This window comes from Pholcus phalangioides, unplaced genomic scaffold (genome assembly GCF_987345545.1).
Source record: "Pholcus phalangioides strain wild (caught in Gottingen) unplaced genomic scaffold, Ppha-v1.0 ptg000024l_1, whole genome shotgun sequence".
NCBI lineage: Eukaryota > Metazoa > Arthropoda > Arachnida > Araneae > Pholcidae > Pholcus > Pholcus phalangioides.
Window position 1 is genome coordinate 4,482,278 of NW_028301616.1, and position 17,915 is coordinate 4,500,192.

At 38.3% G+C, this 17,915-nt stretch overlaps 2 protein-coding genes across 2 annotated transcripts in view; one reads left to right on the top strand and one right to left on the bottom strand.

Annotated features, from left to right (window-relative positions):
• Window positions 1–393: 393 nt before the first annotated feature.
• On the bottom strand, window positions 394–1,485 carry mRpL1 (mitochondrial ribosomal protein L1). Its single transcript, XM_089251178.1, has one exon. The coding sequence runs from the start codon at window positions 1,436–1,438 to the stop codon at window positions 422–424; it is 1,017 nt and encodes a 338-aa protein (XP_089107304.1). The 5' UTR covers window positions 1,439–1,485; the 3' UTR covers window positions 394–421.
• Window positions 1,486–2,324: 839 nt separating this feature from the next.
• EloB (transcription elongation factor elongin B) overlaps window positions 2,325–17,915 on the top strand; it is a 29,100-nt gene continuing 13,509 nt past the window's right edge. The window contains exons 1-4 of the mRNA XM_089250595.1: window positions 2,325–2,495; window positions 7,508–7,651; window positions 11,838–11,937; window positions 13,869–14,025. Coding sequence (XP_089106721.1) covers window positions 2,493–2,495; window positions 7,508–7,651; window positions 11,838–11,937; window positions 13,869–13,978 — 357 coding nt within the window. The 5' untranslated portion in view covers window positions 2,325–2,492 and the 3' untranslated portion in view covers window positions 13,979–14,025. The remainder of the gene's footprint in view (window positions 2,496–7,507; window positions 7,652–11,837; window positions 11,938–13,868; window positions 14,026–17,915) is intronic.

Below are 17,915 nucleotides of genomic sequence, written 5' to 3' on the forward strand. Positions count from 1 at the left end.
CCTCACCTCGAAGTTGGGAACCACAGGAAACTAACTTTAGCCAACCACCACTATGGTGATGTTTGAACCCGGGTCCTTGCGATGAGAGTCAGTCACTACAACCACCATATGGGTTCGGTCACTTTAAGATGATGACAAAACGCACAGTCAGCAGCACATGGGAGAAAAAAATTCAAACCTACAAGCTGACCAGAAAAGAAAACCCTAGCAAAAAAAAGAGATAGCCTCCGGGGAATAAAAAAAAACACCAACACTCCAGAAAAAAATCGCCAAAATGAAAAGTCTCCAAAGAAAAAAATGGGCTGTACTAATGCAGTTCCCGCATTTGTTTTCAGAAACAAAATAAATTCCATACTTTTTATAACAAGTCTGCAATTACAAAAAACACTAAAATTCAGTTTCGAACATTTTTCTTTTTTAATTAGCATTTCTCATAGCCAGGCAAATACTCCCAATGAGGCAATTTGAATCGCTCCGTGGACTTTTCACACCACACAAGAGCTTTGGTGACGAATGAAGTTTTTACAGCCACGGGTCTATGCTTTTCTAGAACGTTCAGCATATGTTTCACGTTATCTTCCAGTGAGGAAACACTCATCCCGAGCCGACCGAAACAGACATCAGTCCAACCGTAATCCAGCTCGATGGTGCTCCGCTTCAGTTCGTACTTGACGCCTTTCATGAAGCTCGTTACAGCTTTGTCTATGTCAATTCTGAGCAGCCCGTTGTAGGTGGACGGGAAAGTCTTTTTCAATATCCCCCGAAGGGATCCGATTTCCTTGTACGAGTCCGGGTGACACACTAGGTAATCGAACTCTTCGGTGGAGACCTCTCCAGATAATATCTGTTTGATGAGCGTGGTTGAACCCACATAGATGGCGCCAGCGTCTGAGGCCTTCGCTTGATCCTCCGGGCTCTTACAAATGACTATAACTTTATTGGATTTAATAGTTTTGAACTCGTTCGGGTAAGTTATGACGCCATTGAACTCGCTTATATACTGCTCTTTCTTCTTCAGGCGGAGATCTAGTTCGACAGTGGCGTAGACAAAGGCGTCGGGATCGTCGATAATCGTTGGGTGGTGGACCTCCTTGTGCATTGAGATAATCTCGTCGATTGAATGAGGTTTACCTCGGTAGAGGGCGGTTCTCCACACGTTGTCGAACGGGATCGAGGTCATCCAATTCTCACTGACGTCTCTCCTCCGATCGAATTCACCTCCGGTGCTCCGGGCTTTCCTCACCGGTCGCACAGGTTTCTTGGGTTTGGCCGCCTCGGCCATTTTCCTCTCCATTTTCTTGGCTAATTGCTTGGCTCTGGTTCCTTTCCTCGCCGCATAATGGCGCTCTTGATTCCAAAGCAATCCCTCGGCAACTTTGCAGCCATTGAAAACCGATCGCATCCTATAAAAACACTGAAATTTCAATCCACAAATCATTTTTGTTTACAATCCCGCAACCTCAAGTTCAATCCAATGAGAAAAGAGGAGAACTGAATAAGTAACATGGTATTTAAAATATGAATGTGAACAGGAATTTTTTCACATAAATTTCGTCAGAATTGTGAAACAAAATTTTAACATTAAAAAAAGTCTTTAGTTTGTTTTTGGATTGTGTTAAAATATTTTTAAATAAAAAGGTACAGGGATAAAATGATTGACCATATGTTACTCAAGTGAAACGGGACATCTAACTAATTGTTCATTACATGGATAATTATTATTTTAACATTTTATTATAACTATAATAATCAATATATTTTGCAGAAGGAGTAATTATTGTGATTAAGAACAAAAATTGTGCCTCTTTGATTTTGTGTAGCGGAGGCTGTGGCGCTGCGATCGCAAACAGTTTGTGAGTGAGGAAAAAAAATATGAAAGCAAAAAAAGCCGGAGTAAAATATCGTACTCCATGGTCAAGACCTGGCTAACTCAATCAAATTTAAGTTAATTAATTAATTGAATTGATTTCAAATTAACTTAATGTTAATTTGAAATAAAAAAAAAAATTTTCAACTAAAAATTCAAGAGAGCATAATAAAACTAACAAAGAAATTATTAATCGTATTAATTAATTAATAATTATATAATCGTTTAATTCGTTTGATGTAAATACCACTAATTTATTTTTTTATATATTAATTATTTAATTAAGAAGACATTGCAAATATCTAGTATCTCTCCAATTCCGATATGCTCAGATCCGTGGGTCAAAAAATATCAACCAATTACTAGACGGTTTTTATTCCAATTGACTACGCATAGAGTAAGAAATCAACATTCATTGGCTCTAGTGTGAGAGCGTGGCAGCGCTGATATCAGCAGCGTCTATTCATTGGACTCCGTTCAGTGACAAAAGAACGTTCCGTGCGTGTGCTTCATGTATGGTTGGTGCAGTTGCCGTGACTGAATTATTCGCAATATCGGGAATCACGCTGCGTGCCGTAATTGTAGTGGGTTTTTAGCTTGTCTTTCCTAAGGATCATCATCCAATATGGTGAGTGTTGTTATTATGTTATTTATTAATCTATAAATAGTTATAACGTCACAAAATTTTGTAGTTTCAATTCATACGTTCCACATAGAAATATTTTCAACTTTGCATCTTCCTCCAATTGCATTGCTTTCTATTTCCGCCCTTTCTCTCAAATTCATGAAATTAAATGATGTTATCTTTCCATAATGGATTATAACCCACTTCCTTGACCTTGAGTTCCAATAGCTACTAATTGTTGTTGTGGGACTCGAACCCGGTGCCTCGCAATATAAGGTAGTTACTATACTAGGCTGGTAATTCAAGTTCATTGTTGTGATTTCAGTCAAGTGTTTCTTGTCCCCTTTTCTTCACTGATGCCGCCCCCCCCCCCACCTTTGAAACATATGTTTTTCCTCCTGCGGAGATTCCCCCACTCCCCTTCAAGAAGAGAGACCCTTTCAGTTTATTGATTTTCTTTAAAAAAATTCACAAGCAAAAACCATGAATAAACGTAAATTCTTAAACAGCGAACAAAAATTTCATGACCGAAGTCACCCCCCCCCCCCCCGATTTATTGGGTTTCTTGTGGGGGTTGTATGCAGTGCCAACGACATGGGCCCCCTGGGAAAAATCATGTTTGAAGGCTATACTAAGCTGGAGGTCACAGCTTAAATATTTACTTAAGCCAGGTTTTTTCCTAGGAGCAGCTTTTTCTGTTCCCCGTGAACTGAATAAAACCATTTTGTGTCGGCAGAAACATGTAATTTTATCACGCTATGTGTTTGTGTTTTTCTAGTATGGCATATCCACTTATTTTTTTTTCATTTTGCACAATAGAAAAGAGAGACAGATAGGAAGGAAAACAAAACACAACAAAAGTGAAAACATCTGCAAACCGAGCAGTTCATGACACATCTGACTCCAGTCAGGCGGCCAATCACATTGGACATAAAGTGTTGGCGTGAGGCATGTCGTGTTCTGTAGTAAAACTGTTGTATCACTTTCCCTATTGGTGAGTGGATATCATATCCCACTGAGTGATTCACGTTGCACAGAAAAATCTGCTCCTGAGAAAACTTGGCTTTACTCTCGCAAATCTTGGTACTTGATCACGTCATGTAATCCTCCCTATCGACATCAGGTTCAGTGCCATGACACTATGATATTTATTTCTTCTAATTTGTGCGGGTATTGCTTCTGTACAAGTTAGCTTTGGCACAGCAGGCTTTCTTTAACCACTTCACGTACAACAGAAAATCAATTTTATACAAATACAACGTCACAACAGGCAAAATGCCCAACGAGGTGGCTGATAAAAGATGCCCATAAAAATATGGATGTCATATATTTCAAAAATACAGCAACCCAATTAAATAAAAATGCAATTAACACTAATTATAAACAATATATACACATGATAAAATATTTTACAATGCCCATAAAGAATACTTATGGTTGTCTTATTCTAAGAATGAATAGCTTCTTGATTTACCCCAACCTTTGTTTGTCGTATTTCTTTTTAAACGTTTCAATTGTGTTACAATTTATTACCTCCGGGGGTAAGCTATTCCATTTATTAACAACCCTATTAGAGAAAAATTCCCTACGACATTATAACCTTGCATTATCCCTCACCAATTGATACTGGTGTCCCCTTGTAAAAGCAGTCGATTGGCGGTGTACTAAAAGTTCATGGTCCATCCTATCCATCCCATTGAAAATTTTGAACACTTCGATCATATCTCCTCGACACCTGCATTCATCCAATGTAAACATATTCAAAAAATGAAGTCTCTCTTCATAACTCAAGCCCTGTGTGCCAATAAGGACATGCGTAGCTCTTCTCTGCACCCCTTCAACCATGTCTATGTCCCTCTGTAGCTATGGTCTCCAAAACCTTACAGCATACTCCAGTCCAGGACGAACCAAACCTCGAAAAAGCGGAAGAATGATTGTAGAAGAACGCGAAGAGACCTTTTTGAAAATGAAACCAAGCATTCCATTCGTTTTTTTGACCACCGCTGAACAATGTTCAGAAAACCTAAGTCACTCGTCAATGAGAATTCCCAAATCGGTGACCCTAGTTGCATCCAGGATAGTGACACCATTCAACTCGTAAGAGAACCGTGGGTTGTTCGAACCAAAATGAGCGACCATGCACTTATCTACGCTAAACGTCATGCTCCATTCAATTGCCCATGCTGCAGTTCTGTTTAAGTTGGTCTGGAGCAACTCCCTATTGCTTTGATTAATGATTATCCCCATTAGCTTCACATCATCTGCGAATTTGCCAGTAATCCCATCGATACCCTGATCGAGTTCATTGATAAAAAGTGAAAAAAGTATGGGGGCCAAAGACACTTCCCTGAGGAACTCCACTTGTGACGTCTGTCCAACCAGAGAATTCCCCGTTCACCATAACTCGTTGCGACCTATCTCTTAACCACGATTCTATCCAATTCGGCAAATTTCCCTCAATTCCAATCTCGTGTAAACGCTTTAAGAGTTTGCCATGTTGGACCTGATCGAATGCCTTCTGGAAATCAAGGTAAACAACGTCAACGTTTTTGCTCTTACCCAAAGCCTTAGTCACGTGATCATAGAAGCAAAGGAGGTTAGTTACACATGACTTCCCCTTCCTGAACCCATGCTGATTATCCGACAATACATTATTCTCGTCTATCCACTTCACAAACTGCCTTTTGATGATAATTTCCAAAATTTTCGAGAGGGAGCTCGTCAAACTCACTGGACGATAATTAGACACCACTTCTCTACTACCCTTCTTAAATATACATTAGATCAGTCGAATCCACCTTTGACGCTAGGGAGGGGGCAACGCCCCCCGTATCTCCGCCCAGGCCATGAATCGTCGACTGAAGCTTTACATATACATTATTCTCGTCTATCCACTTCACAAACTGCCTTTTGATGATAATTTTTAAAATTTTCGAGAAGGAGCTCGTCAAACTCACTGGACGATAATTTGACACCGTTTCTCTACTACCCTTCTTAAATATCGGAACAACGTTAGCAAGTTTCCAATTTCTTGGGACGATACCCTCAGCAACACTACTCCTGAATATCTGTGCGACTGGCCCCAACAATTCATTAGCACATTCCCTGAGGACCCTGGGATAGATATCATCTGGTGCTGGTGCTTTGCTTGCACATACATTTCTTAGAAGATTTAGGACCTCCACGTCTTCTACTTGAATATCGTTGAGGGTTTTATTATCCCCATGCAACACCCGTGTATCGAATATCATTATCTCCATTAAAAACCGACGCGAAAATGTCATTGAAAGCATTACACATGCCTACATTGCTCTCTAACCTAGAGCCTCCTATCGAGAGGGGGCCAACTGTCCCCTTACATCCATTATTGACATATCGAAAAAATGATTTTGGGTCAGAGCTAATATTATCTGCCAACCTAGATTCAACTTCCTTTTTACTATCCCTTATCGCTTTCTTCAACACTCTTTTATCAGTAAACAATGATAGGTCACCTCGTCCACTTTTATACTCTCTGAATGCCTTTTTCTTTTCAAGATAAAGGTTACACACGCTGTTCGTGAACCATAGAGGGTACGATGTACAAACACGCTTGTTTCGAACAAAGGGTATGATGTTGTGAAAAACAGAGGACAGCTTCGTACTAAATTTTTCCCATTGACTTACCACCCCTACTGATTCCAACTGGTCTTTGAAAACTTCTGCTAACCTTCTCAAAACATCAAAGTTAGTTCTCTGAAAAAAAGGAACCAGTCTTCTGTTATCAACCTTACCCGAGGAAAAGTTACAGTGAAATATGACGATACGATGATCACTGGAAGAAAACTCTTCCCCCACCGAAACATGTTCAACTAGATCCTCAGAACTAGTAAGAACTAAATCTAAAATTGCAGTACCCCCTAGTGGCTTCTGATGCATGCTGATACAAAAACTTTTCGAGCACCAACTTAAGAAAGTCTCTTTCATACTGATTTCCAGATGAAAGGTTCTCCCAATCAATACTTGGGTAATTGAAATCCCCTAGTATGAGAACCCTCTTTCTCTTACACATGTAGGAAATTTCATCATGCAATTTGGCGATGTAGTTTTGATCCCTATTCGGTGGATTGTAACAAACCCCAACAATAAGTTCATGACGTCTTTTGTTCTCAAGTTCAACCCATATGGTTTCAATATCACTTCTCTGCACGTTACTTTCTCTAGCCTTCAAACATGATTTCATGTATATCAACACTCCACCCCTTTTCTTATCCTATCTATTTCTCAAAAAAGCATTGTATCCTGAGATGTGTAAGAAAGATTCATCCCCATTGTTTGCCCAAGATTCTGTAATGGCTATAAGATCCAAGCCCTCCACAACTATCATAGTTTCTAAAAAATCCTTATTATTATCCAAGCTCCTGGCATTTATTAACACATTTTAATTTGCCCTGTGATTTAGTGCCAATCGAGAAGCCATCCAAGTCATTTAATTTTATATATATATAGATTAAATTTGACCCTAAGGGCAATACAGAATTTTCAGAATTAATGTCAGTGTCTACTAGTAGCGAAAAATGCTTGTCTCTTAAAATATCTGGCTGGTGTCTAATTTTTTTAGATTTGCCAAGCACTGGTTGAGAAACTGCATTAGACAATGAATGTGTTAATCTCTAATGATTGCTGAGCTTGATTTCTCACCTTGGATACCTGGTTAAGTTTCATTGCAAGTAGAATTTAATCACATGACCATCTTGCATCCTGGAGCTGGGGCCCATTGGATAGTTACTCACTGAGCCTCTTGGTTGAGATTTTTTATGTGTAAACTCCAAAAAAAGTTCTCTTGCTTCCCTCAGGTTCGAGCACTTTGCCCTTCTTATGGAGTGAGGTGCCATTAATTTCTCGCTCAATTTACGTAGATCTATGTGTAATCTGCACATGGGAAGTGTTATGAAATGTTTCATTAGTGGATGCTTTTGCTTAAAGCATTAATTACATATTTTGTTAGAAGATGTTTTCTCCTGTACCTTTTCCAGGACGTGTTTTTGATGGTTCGTCGGAAAAAGACCACAATTTTTTTGGATGCAAAGGAGAATACTACTGTGCTAGAATTGAAAAAGATGGTGGAAGGTATCACAAAAGTTCCTCCGGATCGTCAAGAGCTGTATCGCAATGACCAAGTAAGTGTTGTAATGTTGGTGTTATTTCTTTAGATACGTGTATGGTGTTACGTTTTCTTTCAGTGTGTCTCAGAAGAGAAGCTGAAAGTGACGTTTCTGTTGCATGGGCTGGCTGGGGTTCAAAGCTGTATCAAAATTTAATAGCGCAATTCCTCACGTGTTCGCTCATTTTCTAGTGTGTGAGATATTGATGTTCGACTCAGTGATATTGTTCTTTTTTCACTCCTAATTTTTCCTCTTTCAATGGTTGTCAGGGGTTTTTTAAAGGACATTTTGCAGATTAAATGAGATTTATTTTATATGTGATAGTCACATCTATGTGTGTGTATATGTGTAACTGAATGTTTATATTCAGCATGCTGTGAGCTGCGACTCTGCAATGTTTTACACAGGAGAAAAGTAATGTGCCACATTATTCAGACACATAATTACATAGATTTCAGATATTTTTGTTAGCATTCCTGATTGAAATAAAGACTAATTTAAGGCACCTGATTTTGACGCATTGATTGCAGATATGCTGTCCCAATCTTTTGAGTTAATTAGGAAAGTGGACAGCATAGAACTCGTCCTAGAATTAGATCAAGGTATTGTATACAAATCTGGAAGCAAAACCAATAAGCAATGGTAGAAGTTACGAAACTTGTGCACAGGAAGTAGCAGCACTGCCAACTTTCCAGATTTAGCCAGCAACTCCTAAAGATAGAAGGCCTCAGCACACTGCTTGTGATGTCAGTAAGTAGTCTATTTTCCCTCAGAATATTCAGGGGAAAAAAATTCTTTGCTCGTGCCAGTATTATCAGTACGAGGAAAAGAAATGATCGGGCTCAGAATTGGTGATTTCTATGCCCCACATCCAATCACTATGCTGTATTTGTGAGCCAATCAGGAAGATTCTACGGCAAAATAAGAAGAAACGAAATAGGATGCTGTGTTTCAAGACGTGGCAGACTTGCTAGGTAGTCTGAAACGTTTATGGCAACCCGTGCGGAGACCTATCTCTAGGAGGTGCTGATTCAGCCCGGCAATGTCAGATTTCACTACATTCTGTGGGCTTCCGGATTATGAATTTATATTGCCGGCTTCCAATTATTACCATCAACTTAAAAAGAATTAAAACTGCAAAAAAAATATTGAGTTGGATTTTTTTTGCTACTGTTTTAATTTTTAGAAAGCAACCCCATCCCTATTATATGCAACATCGCACCACCTTAATTTCAAGTGCAGTAGCCTGTATGAAAGGTGGTCAAAGCCATTTAAATCTATGAACTTAAGCAAACATGGCAGTCTGTTCATGTTAAAAATTTTTTTTTGTTTTCATGTTTAACCTTTAAATGGCTGGTAGATGATTCAATTATATTTTCTCTATATATTACTGCATTGGTCATATTTTATAGCGGAAATTACAAAAACGTCAGGATCTATATGCCAGAAAAATACAGGACATCACCAGTTGTAGGCAAAACTGTTAATTTGTTGCTTAAAATTGTCGATGGGTGGGAATCTGAGGGCTTGTAGAAATCTCTCAATTATGGAAATTTTGCGGGGATACGTTTAACATAACGAAAATGTCCGGTAAATATCAAATTCATGGAAGCATTATTGAAAAAACTGGACATTTCTTTAGAACAGCGGTTCTCAACCTTTTTGAATGGAAGAGCCCTTTTTAGGTTTTTAGCCAAAAAAGTTTTTGGCGGATCCCCAGTAAGTCTATTTTTTATTTATTCATCAAAGTTACTGATTTATTTTTATTCTTTAAAAATATTTATAATTATATATTTTTTTTCAAATTTACTTTTTTATTTCCCTCGAGCGGTCGCAGAGCCCCTGAAGAGTGCACACGGAGCACCGGTTGAGAACCGCTGCTTTAGAACATTTTAGACACTAAATGATAATTTAAAAAATACGGCTGCGTTTCGTAAAATACAGATATGGTCGCCCTATGTATCGCTTCTTATTTTACCCTTAAAAAAATTTAAGCATTCAAGATAGGTGTGCCAGATTTTTAAGTAAATTGCTAGATTTTTGTATTAGTTGCATGGTTTCATCTTCTGGAGTTTGGCAGGTCTGAAGTAGAGTTCCATGTTGGATAAACAGTGTCACAGTAGTCAGTTTGCAATATATGATGCAAAAGCATGTCACTATCTGTAAAATGCATTTTAATTGCGAAGGTTCACTGAGGCTGTGGGCAAATTGATTTATATATTCAGACAAGATATTTTAAAAGGCACCATGCGGCAACTCGTGCATTTTGATTCAGGCAAAACTCAATCACTCAAGTGTTGAATCATACAAAAAAACAAAGAATATAATGTACTACAAAATTAGGACAAATACAAGGCAGTTTCATTTTTCATTGAAAATTTACTGTGTATGTTAGGGCTTAGTAACTCGTAGGCATCAGTGGTCATCTAGGTCTGCAGCGCTTAAAAAGATTGGTATTGGCCTTTAAAATTTCCAAACTAAACTAAATTTAGACTAATTGTCACATTTCCCTGTGTTAGTTGACATACTAGAAGACATTGAGAGACACCAGCATGCAGAGAAATTTGAATCACTGAGTCTGGAAAATTCTTAAATATCTTTATTGTAAAAATCCATTAAATTTGCCGAATGCATACCGTGATTCTTATCAAACCTCACTTTTTCCGGTATGCTGGGAACAGACCAGACACCAACATTTAAAAATCTGTTGTGCTTGATTTTGGTGGTGTGCAGGCTAATGCAGGGAAATATAGTATCAAAATTTGAGTAGAAAAATGAAGACTGAAAATAATTCAGAATTTATTCAGTGCCAACCAACATAGAAACAGGTTGTCAACTCTCAGAAAAGTCTGCAAATATACATGACCAGAGTTACCAACTGCTACGGATTGTCCGTACTTTCTGCAGACAGCCGTAATGAACTACGGAGCTACAGGAGACATTCAATACTATGGAAATCAGTTTAAAATCCATGCAGTGTTTTACTTATTTTTATTATTACTTTTTAAAAAAATTTCATCTCTATCTTTACCAAAATGATGAATTTGTATATGTATGTGGGAGAGTTCGAGAGAAGACAAACTGGGAGCCGATCTGTTCTGTGCATGGAAAACAATCTGTGAAGCTGTGTCTAAACCCACCTCTTCACTCGATGCCCAAATGTATAAAACCATGTTGTCGATCAAAACTGACCCACGCTGTGGCTAAAAACAGGGTTTTCAATGGTTCTCAGCGGCGACTGGACCAGGGTTTAAGCTACGGTCGCATTTTTCGCAAAATGCGAAAGAAGTAGCAGCCACTTTTGCAAAAATGCATACAGGAGGTACGAAACGAGTAGACATCCAACCATAAATTATTACATTAGCATTATAGCATTTTGCTGAAGCTTTTCCTCCCATTTTCGCTTTTTTGCGAAAGGAATTTTTTATCCAGCTTAAACCCTGGACTGGACCCGCCTTCATTTAGTGCATGGTTGAGCTCGTGGAATTTGTGTCTGAAAGAATGTTTTGTCATAGGTGCCATAGGAGCTCTGATACGAAGAAAACTGACCCAGAAGAGCGTATGCAGGTTTGGATTGCATTGAACATTCCTGAATTATTAGGGGACTCTGTGACCTCAGCAAGTTGCTTTAGGGGGGGGGGGGGCTAAGCCTCCTAGGTTCTAGTGCCAAGCATTGTATTTAATGAAATTTCAACTAAAAATTCAAAAAAATATTAAATTTTTGCTTTTTTTTTTTTTTTTTTTTTAAATTGCACTACGATTATACTGTCCTGGGGGGGGGGGGGGGTGCTTGGCAAAGCTGAAAACCTTCATCATCACTGACAAGCTTTCAGCCAATGCTGGCATGTCTGCATAGCCTATAAGCCTTATATTTTAGATTGTTTTTCTCTATTAAAAATTACTGGAAAAATTGGTTGACAATTTAGTTTCTTTTATTTGTCTGGTTCAAGTGTAATTTTGTGTTTTAACGATTGTGATATCAACTCAGCTGTGTCTGGACCAGTTTGAGTTGCGGACAATGCCCTGAACAAATCCTGTTGCCAAGTCTGGGAGTGAATTTAATTGCTTTAATTTGTAATTCTATGTAAATCATAGAATTATATTAGAATGATCATGAATTATAATGTCATATAATAAGAGTATTTCTTTGTGTTAAATTGATCCTTGCGAAGTTGTCAATGCATTGTTTGTGTTTGTAAAGGTCATGGATAACCAGAAGATGTTGGGTGATTATGGATTGAACAGTACAACTGCTAAAGCTCAAGCTCCAGCTACTGTGGGACTTGCTTACAAAAACAAAGGTATGCATATATCGCCATTTGTATTGAAGTTGAATTTTGTGTGGAATATTGTGCAAATAAAGTTTTTGCATTTGAATTTTAACTGCATTAAAGCCTGTAAAAAAAATGATTTGGTACGGATCTTGTAACGAGAATCTATATTGCAAGTGATTTGCAATTCACTGATATAGAACAGTTAGAGATGTTAATTACGAGATGTCCATCACTATACAACCTCTGTATCTTAAAATAGACTGGGTCAGATTTTTTTTGAGAAATGGAGCTTTCACAGGAAAATATTTTTTCTTTATTATTGAAATCACTTTTTCAGTCTTTGCAAAATTTTCTGCTTATCCAAGATAATCATTTTACTGACTGAATTCCCCCTCCACTACACACTATTGAACCTAGATTTTTTTAAAGTGGTGAGACATAAAAAACCCAATTAAAATTCTCTCCCATTTTGCGACAATTTCTTTCAGAGTATAAAAAAATTGAAAACATATAAAATTTTTTTAGCCCATTTAAAAACTGCTGCTGTTCCAGATAGCAAATAGTGTCATCTTAAATAGACTGGTGTGAAAAATTTTATGACAACCGCTCTTTGAAACAAGGTGTCAAAAGCCTAAAACACAAAAAACAAAAAACAAGCTGGTGAAATATGTTTGATAACAAAAGACAGTGCAGTTGTTTTATTTTGAAAAAGGGTGGGGGTTGATGAAAAGTTAATTTCGCTGTTCCAATTTATAAATATCTGCTCCGAATCATATATTTTGCTGCTCCAAAATGGACTTTGTCACTTCCCACCCTTGTGTATGGGTATAATTCATATTTAGTGTTCATATCAATCATAATACAATTTATATGGTCGGGAAAATAATTTTAATACATTTGGTGAAAAAATACGGGAAATAACAGGACACTTATGTGAAAAGTCAGGACTGTCAAAATTACTTGAAAATACAGGAATATCTGGGAAATACAAGGTCATCCTATGAGGGTGCTAATGCTAAGTGGTGACGATAGCGCAACAGAGTCCGTATGGATGAGACATAGTTTTATAGATACGTTATCTTTAATTATGATGCTATATAGAAGATATTATTTACATAGTACATATTTTACAGTAGGTTAGAGATAGACAGACGACGTGGATGCATCTCGTGTGAGAGCTGGAGCTGAACTGGTGTTCTCGCACACATGGTCCTTCGGACCCTCCGAAGGGGCATCTGGTCACATGGTCATCTCGTGTTTCAGTACAGAATGTACTGAGATTCTTTCACGTGACCAGAGCATGCTTGTTAAGAGAGAGCCAATGTGCAAAGTATAATAATAATAATACACAAGAATATTGAGGCTCTACAAGGGTATGACTACAGGCCTTCAGATTTTTTTTATCGAAGGCAAATTACAATGCTGTTTCAAACGTGAAATAATTTCTGCAAAAATGCCATTTGTATACTAAAACTACAATGGCTTAAAAAAAGCAAGATCTTTAGAACTTAATATTATCTACAAGCTGAAATGAGAAATATAATTGCTTTAAAAATTTTGTAATTACAGTGGGCACTCATAGGGACCATTTCATTACAATGGCCGGTAGAACGAGTCCCAAACATTTTCATATAACGGCTATCATGTTTTCCTTTTGATATGATAACGCTCCCAATATAACATCAGTTTTTGATGGGACGAAGGGGGGTTGTTGTATCAAGTGCGACTGTATATCTTTTTTAAATTGGCATTTCTAACTCAAAATTCAGTAAATGTCAAATATAAATTTAAAAATCAAATTGATTTCATTGCTTGAAAAATTCACTTTTTTCCTTTCAACCATAATGTGAATGTACTTTTTGATTTTGAATTTTTCTTGGTAAATTGCTTGAATGGCCTTTGAATTTTTTACTTTCAAAGAGTATGAACTATATCATCACTTTTTTCTCCCTGGATAGAAACTGACAAGTTTGAGTCGCTGGAAATAACACCTTTGTCAGTGCCACCAGATCTGCCTGATGTGATGAAACCACAGGAATCACAAAGCCACGCGGAAACAGTCTCTTAAGTTTATATTTATTTCATCCTCACTGTCATTTTTTGTTGTTACTGCAGGTAAGCATTCGAAACTGAAGCATTTGATACTTTAATTTTTTGCGTTTTATTTATCATAAATAAGGGGAGGACGTTTCTTGATTTTATGGGCAAAAATTCCCGATTGATGTTGCATTTATTTTTGGTTCAGTGAAAAAAAAACATACTCTCCAACTCTCCTGATTCTTCACACTTCCTCCCGCTTCTACGGAACTAATAAAAATTTCTCCAGATTTAGCCAAAAATTTGATTTTCTCGATTTTAACTGGTAAATTATTAGTGTTAACTGCATATATATGGTATATGGCATACACTTTGGTTGTTTCATGCACTAGAGTTGCCAGACGATTGTGGACGGCAAAAATCATTCTTCACTTGATGGGTGGGCAGTTTTTTCTATTATGAAACTGATTCTTCTGTGAAAAACAGCTGTCATCTGACAACTGATTGTGCCTTTTGATGCCAACTTCAGTGATAATCGCGCTCATCAGACTAAAAGCTGATTTTTATTTTTCTCCTTTATGTGCAATGTTTCAAAAACCAGTTTGCCGGCCCATGCAAATTTCTCATTTCCTAGATTCAACATATATTTGACCCCACCCTCTTTCATAAATAGTTCTTTCGTTCTTTCTTTCATAATAGTTCGATTATGACCACGGGAGGTGTGTGTAAAGTACGGCGATCAAACAAACCTTGGCAGAGGCGATAAATGGTGCATCCCGAAACATCGTCCTGGGTTTGTCTGTACCCTGGGTTGAGATTTCTTGTGAGGATTTCATGCATGGCTGTCAACATCATGGGTTCCTGGGCAAAGTTATGTTCTGGGACCTCCAGTAGAATAGTTCTTTCATGTGGTCATAATCGCCCATGCTGTCCTAGCCATGTTTGTAAATTTGTTTTGGTATAGTGTGGCTGGTCTGGCTGGATTCTGCTACTATGGTAATGACAGCTACAGTGATCTTAGAGGTGCTGCTGTACTTTAATAACCTAGATTGTCCATAAAATCTTGGTCCTCCCTGAGCGAAAGGGGTTCCTCTCAAAAAAATTAAGTATGCCCCCCGCCCCGTCACCACCATCATTCACTGGTATCCCTTTTGAACCAAATAATTTGTGGACACCATATGTAGTTGCCGGAGGTGATAATGACATTTAAATTGAAGTAGCTATTTATCCATAGTTAAATTTTATTTGACTCCACTAAGACTGTTCAATTCTAGATACGGTTAAATATACGGTTTATTAATTAGAAGAAACACACGGCACGTTAACACATATATACGAAATAATAATACACGGACACACAGTCAAAAGACATCTCTACTCTGCAAGAAACCAAAGCCTTCTCTTCTAAACAGCGGAAGAGAGGCTAAGAAAAGGCGCGCGCACATAACGAGGTGTTGGCAGATTTATGCTATTCGAAACCAACACCTACACACTCTTGCCGACAGCATCGCCACAGTACTCCCCCACGAGTCCGAAGGACGTTAAGCTTGATAAGGTGTTACAAAACGGACTTTCCGTCCGGACCTCGTGACGAAGCCCTGTGGCGAGGCTGGGGCATTACATATAGATGATTTGCGAACATTAGATTCTTTGCATTCGAGAGAATTAAACAAAAATGCAGGTTTTAAACGATCAATAGAAATACACTTAGATTCATTATTGATACGCAAAGTAAAAAATTTATCAGTCCTATTCAAAACTTCATAAGGTCCTTGGTAAGGCTGCTGTAGCGAACGCCTTACAGTGTCAACCCTCACAAAAACGTGTGTGGATCTGGCCAAGTCCTTGTGCACAAAAATGTTTTTTGAGGAATGATTGGACAAAGGCGAAGGACGAAGCTTTGACATAGTCATACGCAAGTTCGTGACATAATCAGATTTTGAGGTGTGCTTACCGGAATCTTTGAAGAAGTCTCCTGGTAACCTCAGAGATGTTCCGTAGACCATGTCCGCCGGCGTAGCACCAAAATCAGGTTTGAAACTTGAGCGTATCCCGAGTAGAATGGTAGGAAGAACATCAACCCATCTTTCAGTGGCGTGACACATGATGGCAGCTTTCAAGTCCCTGTGGAATCTCTCGATGGCTCCATTGCTTTGTGGGTGGTAAGCGGTAGTACGCACCCTGTCCACACCCAGCAACTTCGCAAGAGATCGGAAGAGTTCAGATTCAAACTGAGAACCCCTGTCCGTAGTAATGCGTTCTGGAACGCCAAAACGGGAGATCCAATTCGACAGGAAAGCGAATGCCACAGTTTCAGCAGTCTGATCGGGTACAGGAATAGCTTCCGGCCATCTGGTGAATCGGTCACTGCAAGTCACAACGTAGCGATTTCCTTTACTTGGTGGAAGTGGACCCACGATGTCAATATGGACATGCGAGAACCTTGCGGAAGGTAATCCGAATGCACCAATAGGAGAATGTGTGTGACGACCAACTTTGGATCGCTGGCAATGGATGCAAGTTTTGCACCACTCTTTGCAGGGCTCGGCACGGGTCACTTTTTTCACTAAAAGTCACTTTTTTAGAAACTGGTCACTTTTATTACGTATTTTCAGGCCCAGGTCACTTTTTCCACTTTTTTAGCAAAAAAACCTCGGTCTCGCGCGCTTTTCTGCTGTCAGTGTTTTTCTTTTCTTTTCTTCAAGGAGGAACTTTACCTGTTCAATATCGCTAATTTTCTCCCTCCCTTCATTGAACTACGATCGAAGGCATCTTATCTTCCCGGGAGCATACCGTGTGACGTCAGTATAACTTGATTTCAAGGCGCTTGGAAAAAGAAAGCTCCTTGGTTAAAGAATCGTCATTTTATGGAAAAGCCGGTCGGAAAAAAAACTAGCATAAAAGGCGTACTTACAACAAAGAATTTTTTCCCCCCTATACTACCATTCTTTCTTATTTCCCCACGTGCTCACTCGTTCTTTCATTTTCATCTTATTTTAAAATTGATCCTTTATTTTATTTGTTTTAAAAAATTTTAGTCCTAAGGGCCGAATTCCTTTCTTGGAGCATCGAGCAAGTTACATTTGTTGTTTGTTCTATTGTTAATTTTTTAAAATGTTATTTGAAATGACGATTAGAGAGCCCGTGCAGAAGCTAACTTACGCGCAGCGCGTATTAAAGACGCGTATTATGAATACGTATTAAGCGTATTAATACGCTTTGGAGAATACTCTTGTAGCTGGCCAAGGTTAAAGAAGCTCGCATGTATTTTGAATTTACTTACAATAAAAAAAAATCATCCGATTGAAAATCGCGATCTATCGACAAATAAAATTCGTACTATTTTTCTAACTGGATTTAAATCTCAGCAAGAAACAGTACCCCCAAATTTGATCGAAAGGAGAACTATTTATGAAAAGATCACAGAATCCTGCAATTCAACATTTAGTTTAACACAAGGGTTTCCAAATCAGATGAAAATTGGTCATCAGGCTGATAAAAACTCAGTTAACGTGCATGCGAGCCGTAAATAGAGGCGGATTTAACGATGGGCACACCGAGCGCGCCTTTGGCCCCTACTTCATATTTTTTCCCTAATTTAAAGGGCCTAATATTAATTTTTTTTATGCCCGGGCCGTAACTTAATTTAGAGCATCTTCACGATACTGATTGTTAACTTAATATTGTTGGATTGTTTTCCTTTTTTTTGCTCTCCATGCACGTGCGGGAACCGGTTGTTCCGACGCTGTATGCAAATCGGCGGGGCGTACCCTCACGGGAGCACGGATATATAGACTGGTTTTTTCTCTATAGGTGAGATATCTATTTTTTCCGCATGGATGTATGTCGGGATTCGATTTGTTTCTCCCTTTTGATTGCCGGCCGTATTTTTGATGAACGAAAATGATCTTGTTTTTTGTTTTTGCAACTTTTATGGAAAAAGAGTTCAAAATGAACTTCTGATCATT

Coding starts and splice junctions, on each gene's coding strand:
- mRpL1 (XM_089251178.1), bottom strand. CDS start 1,438: ATGATTTGTGGATTGAAATTTCAGTGTTTTTATAGGATGCGATCGGTT.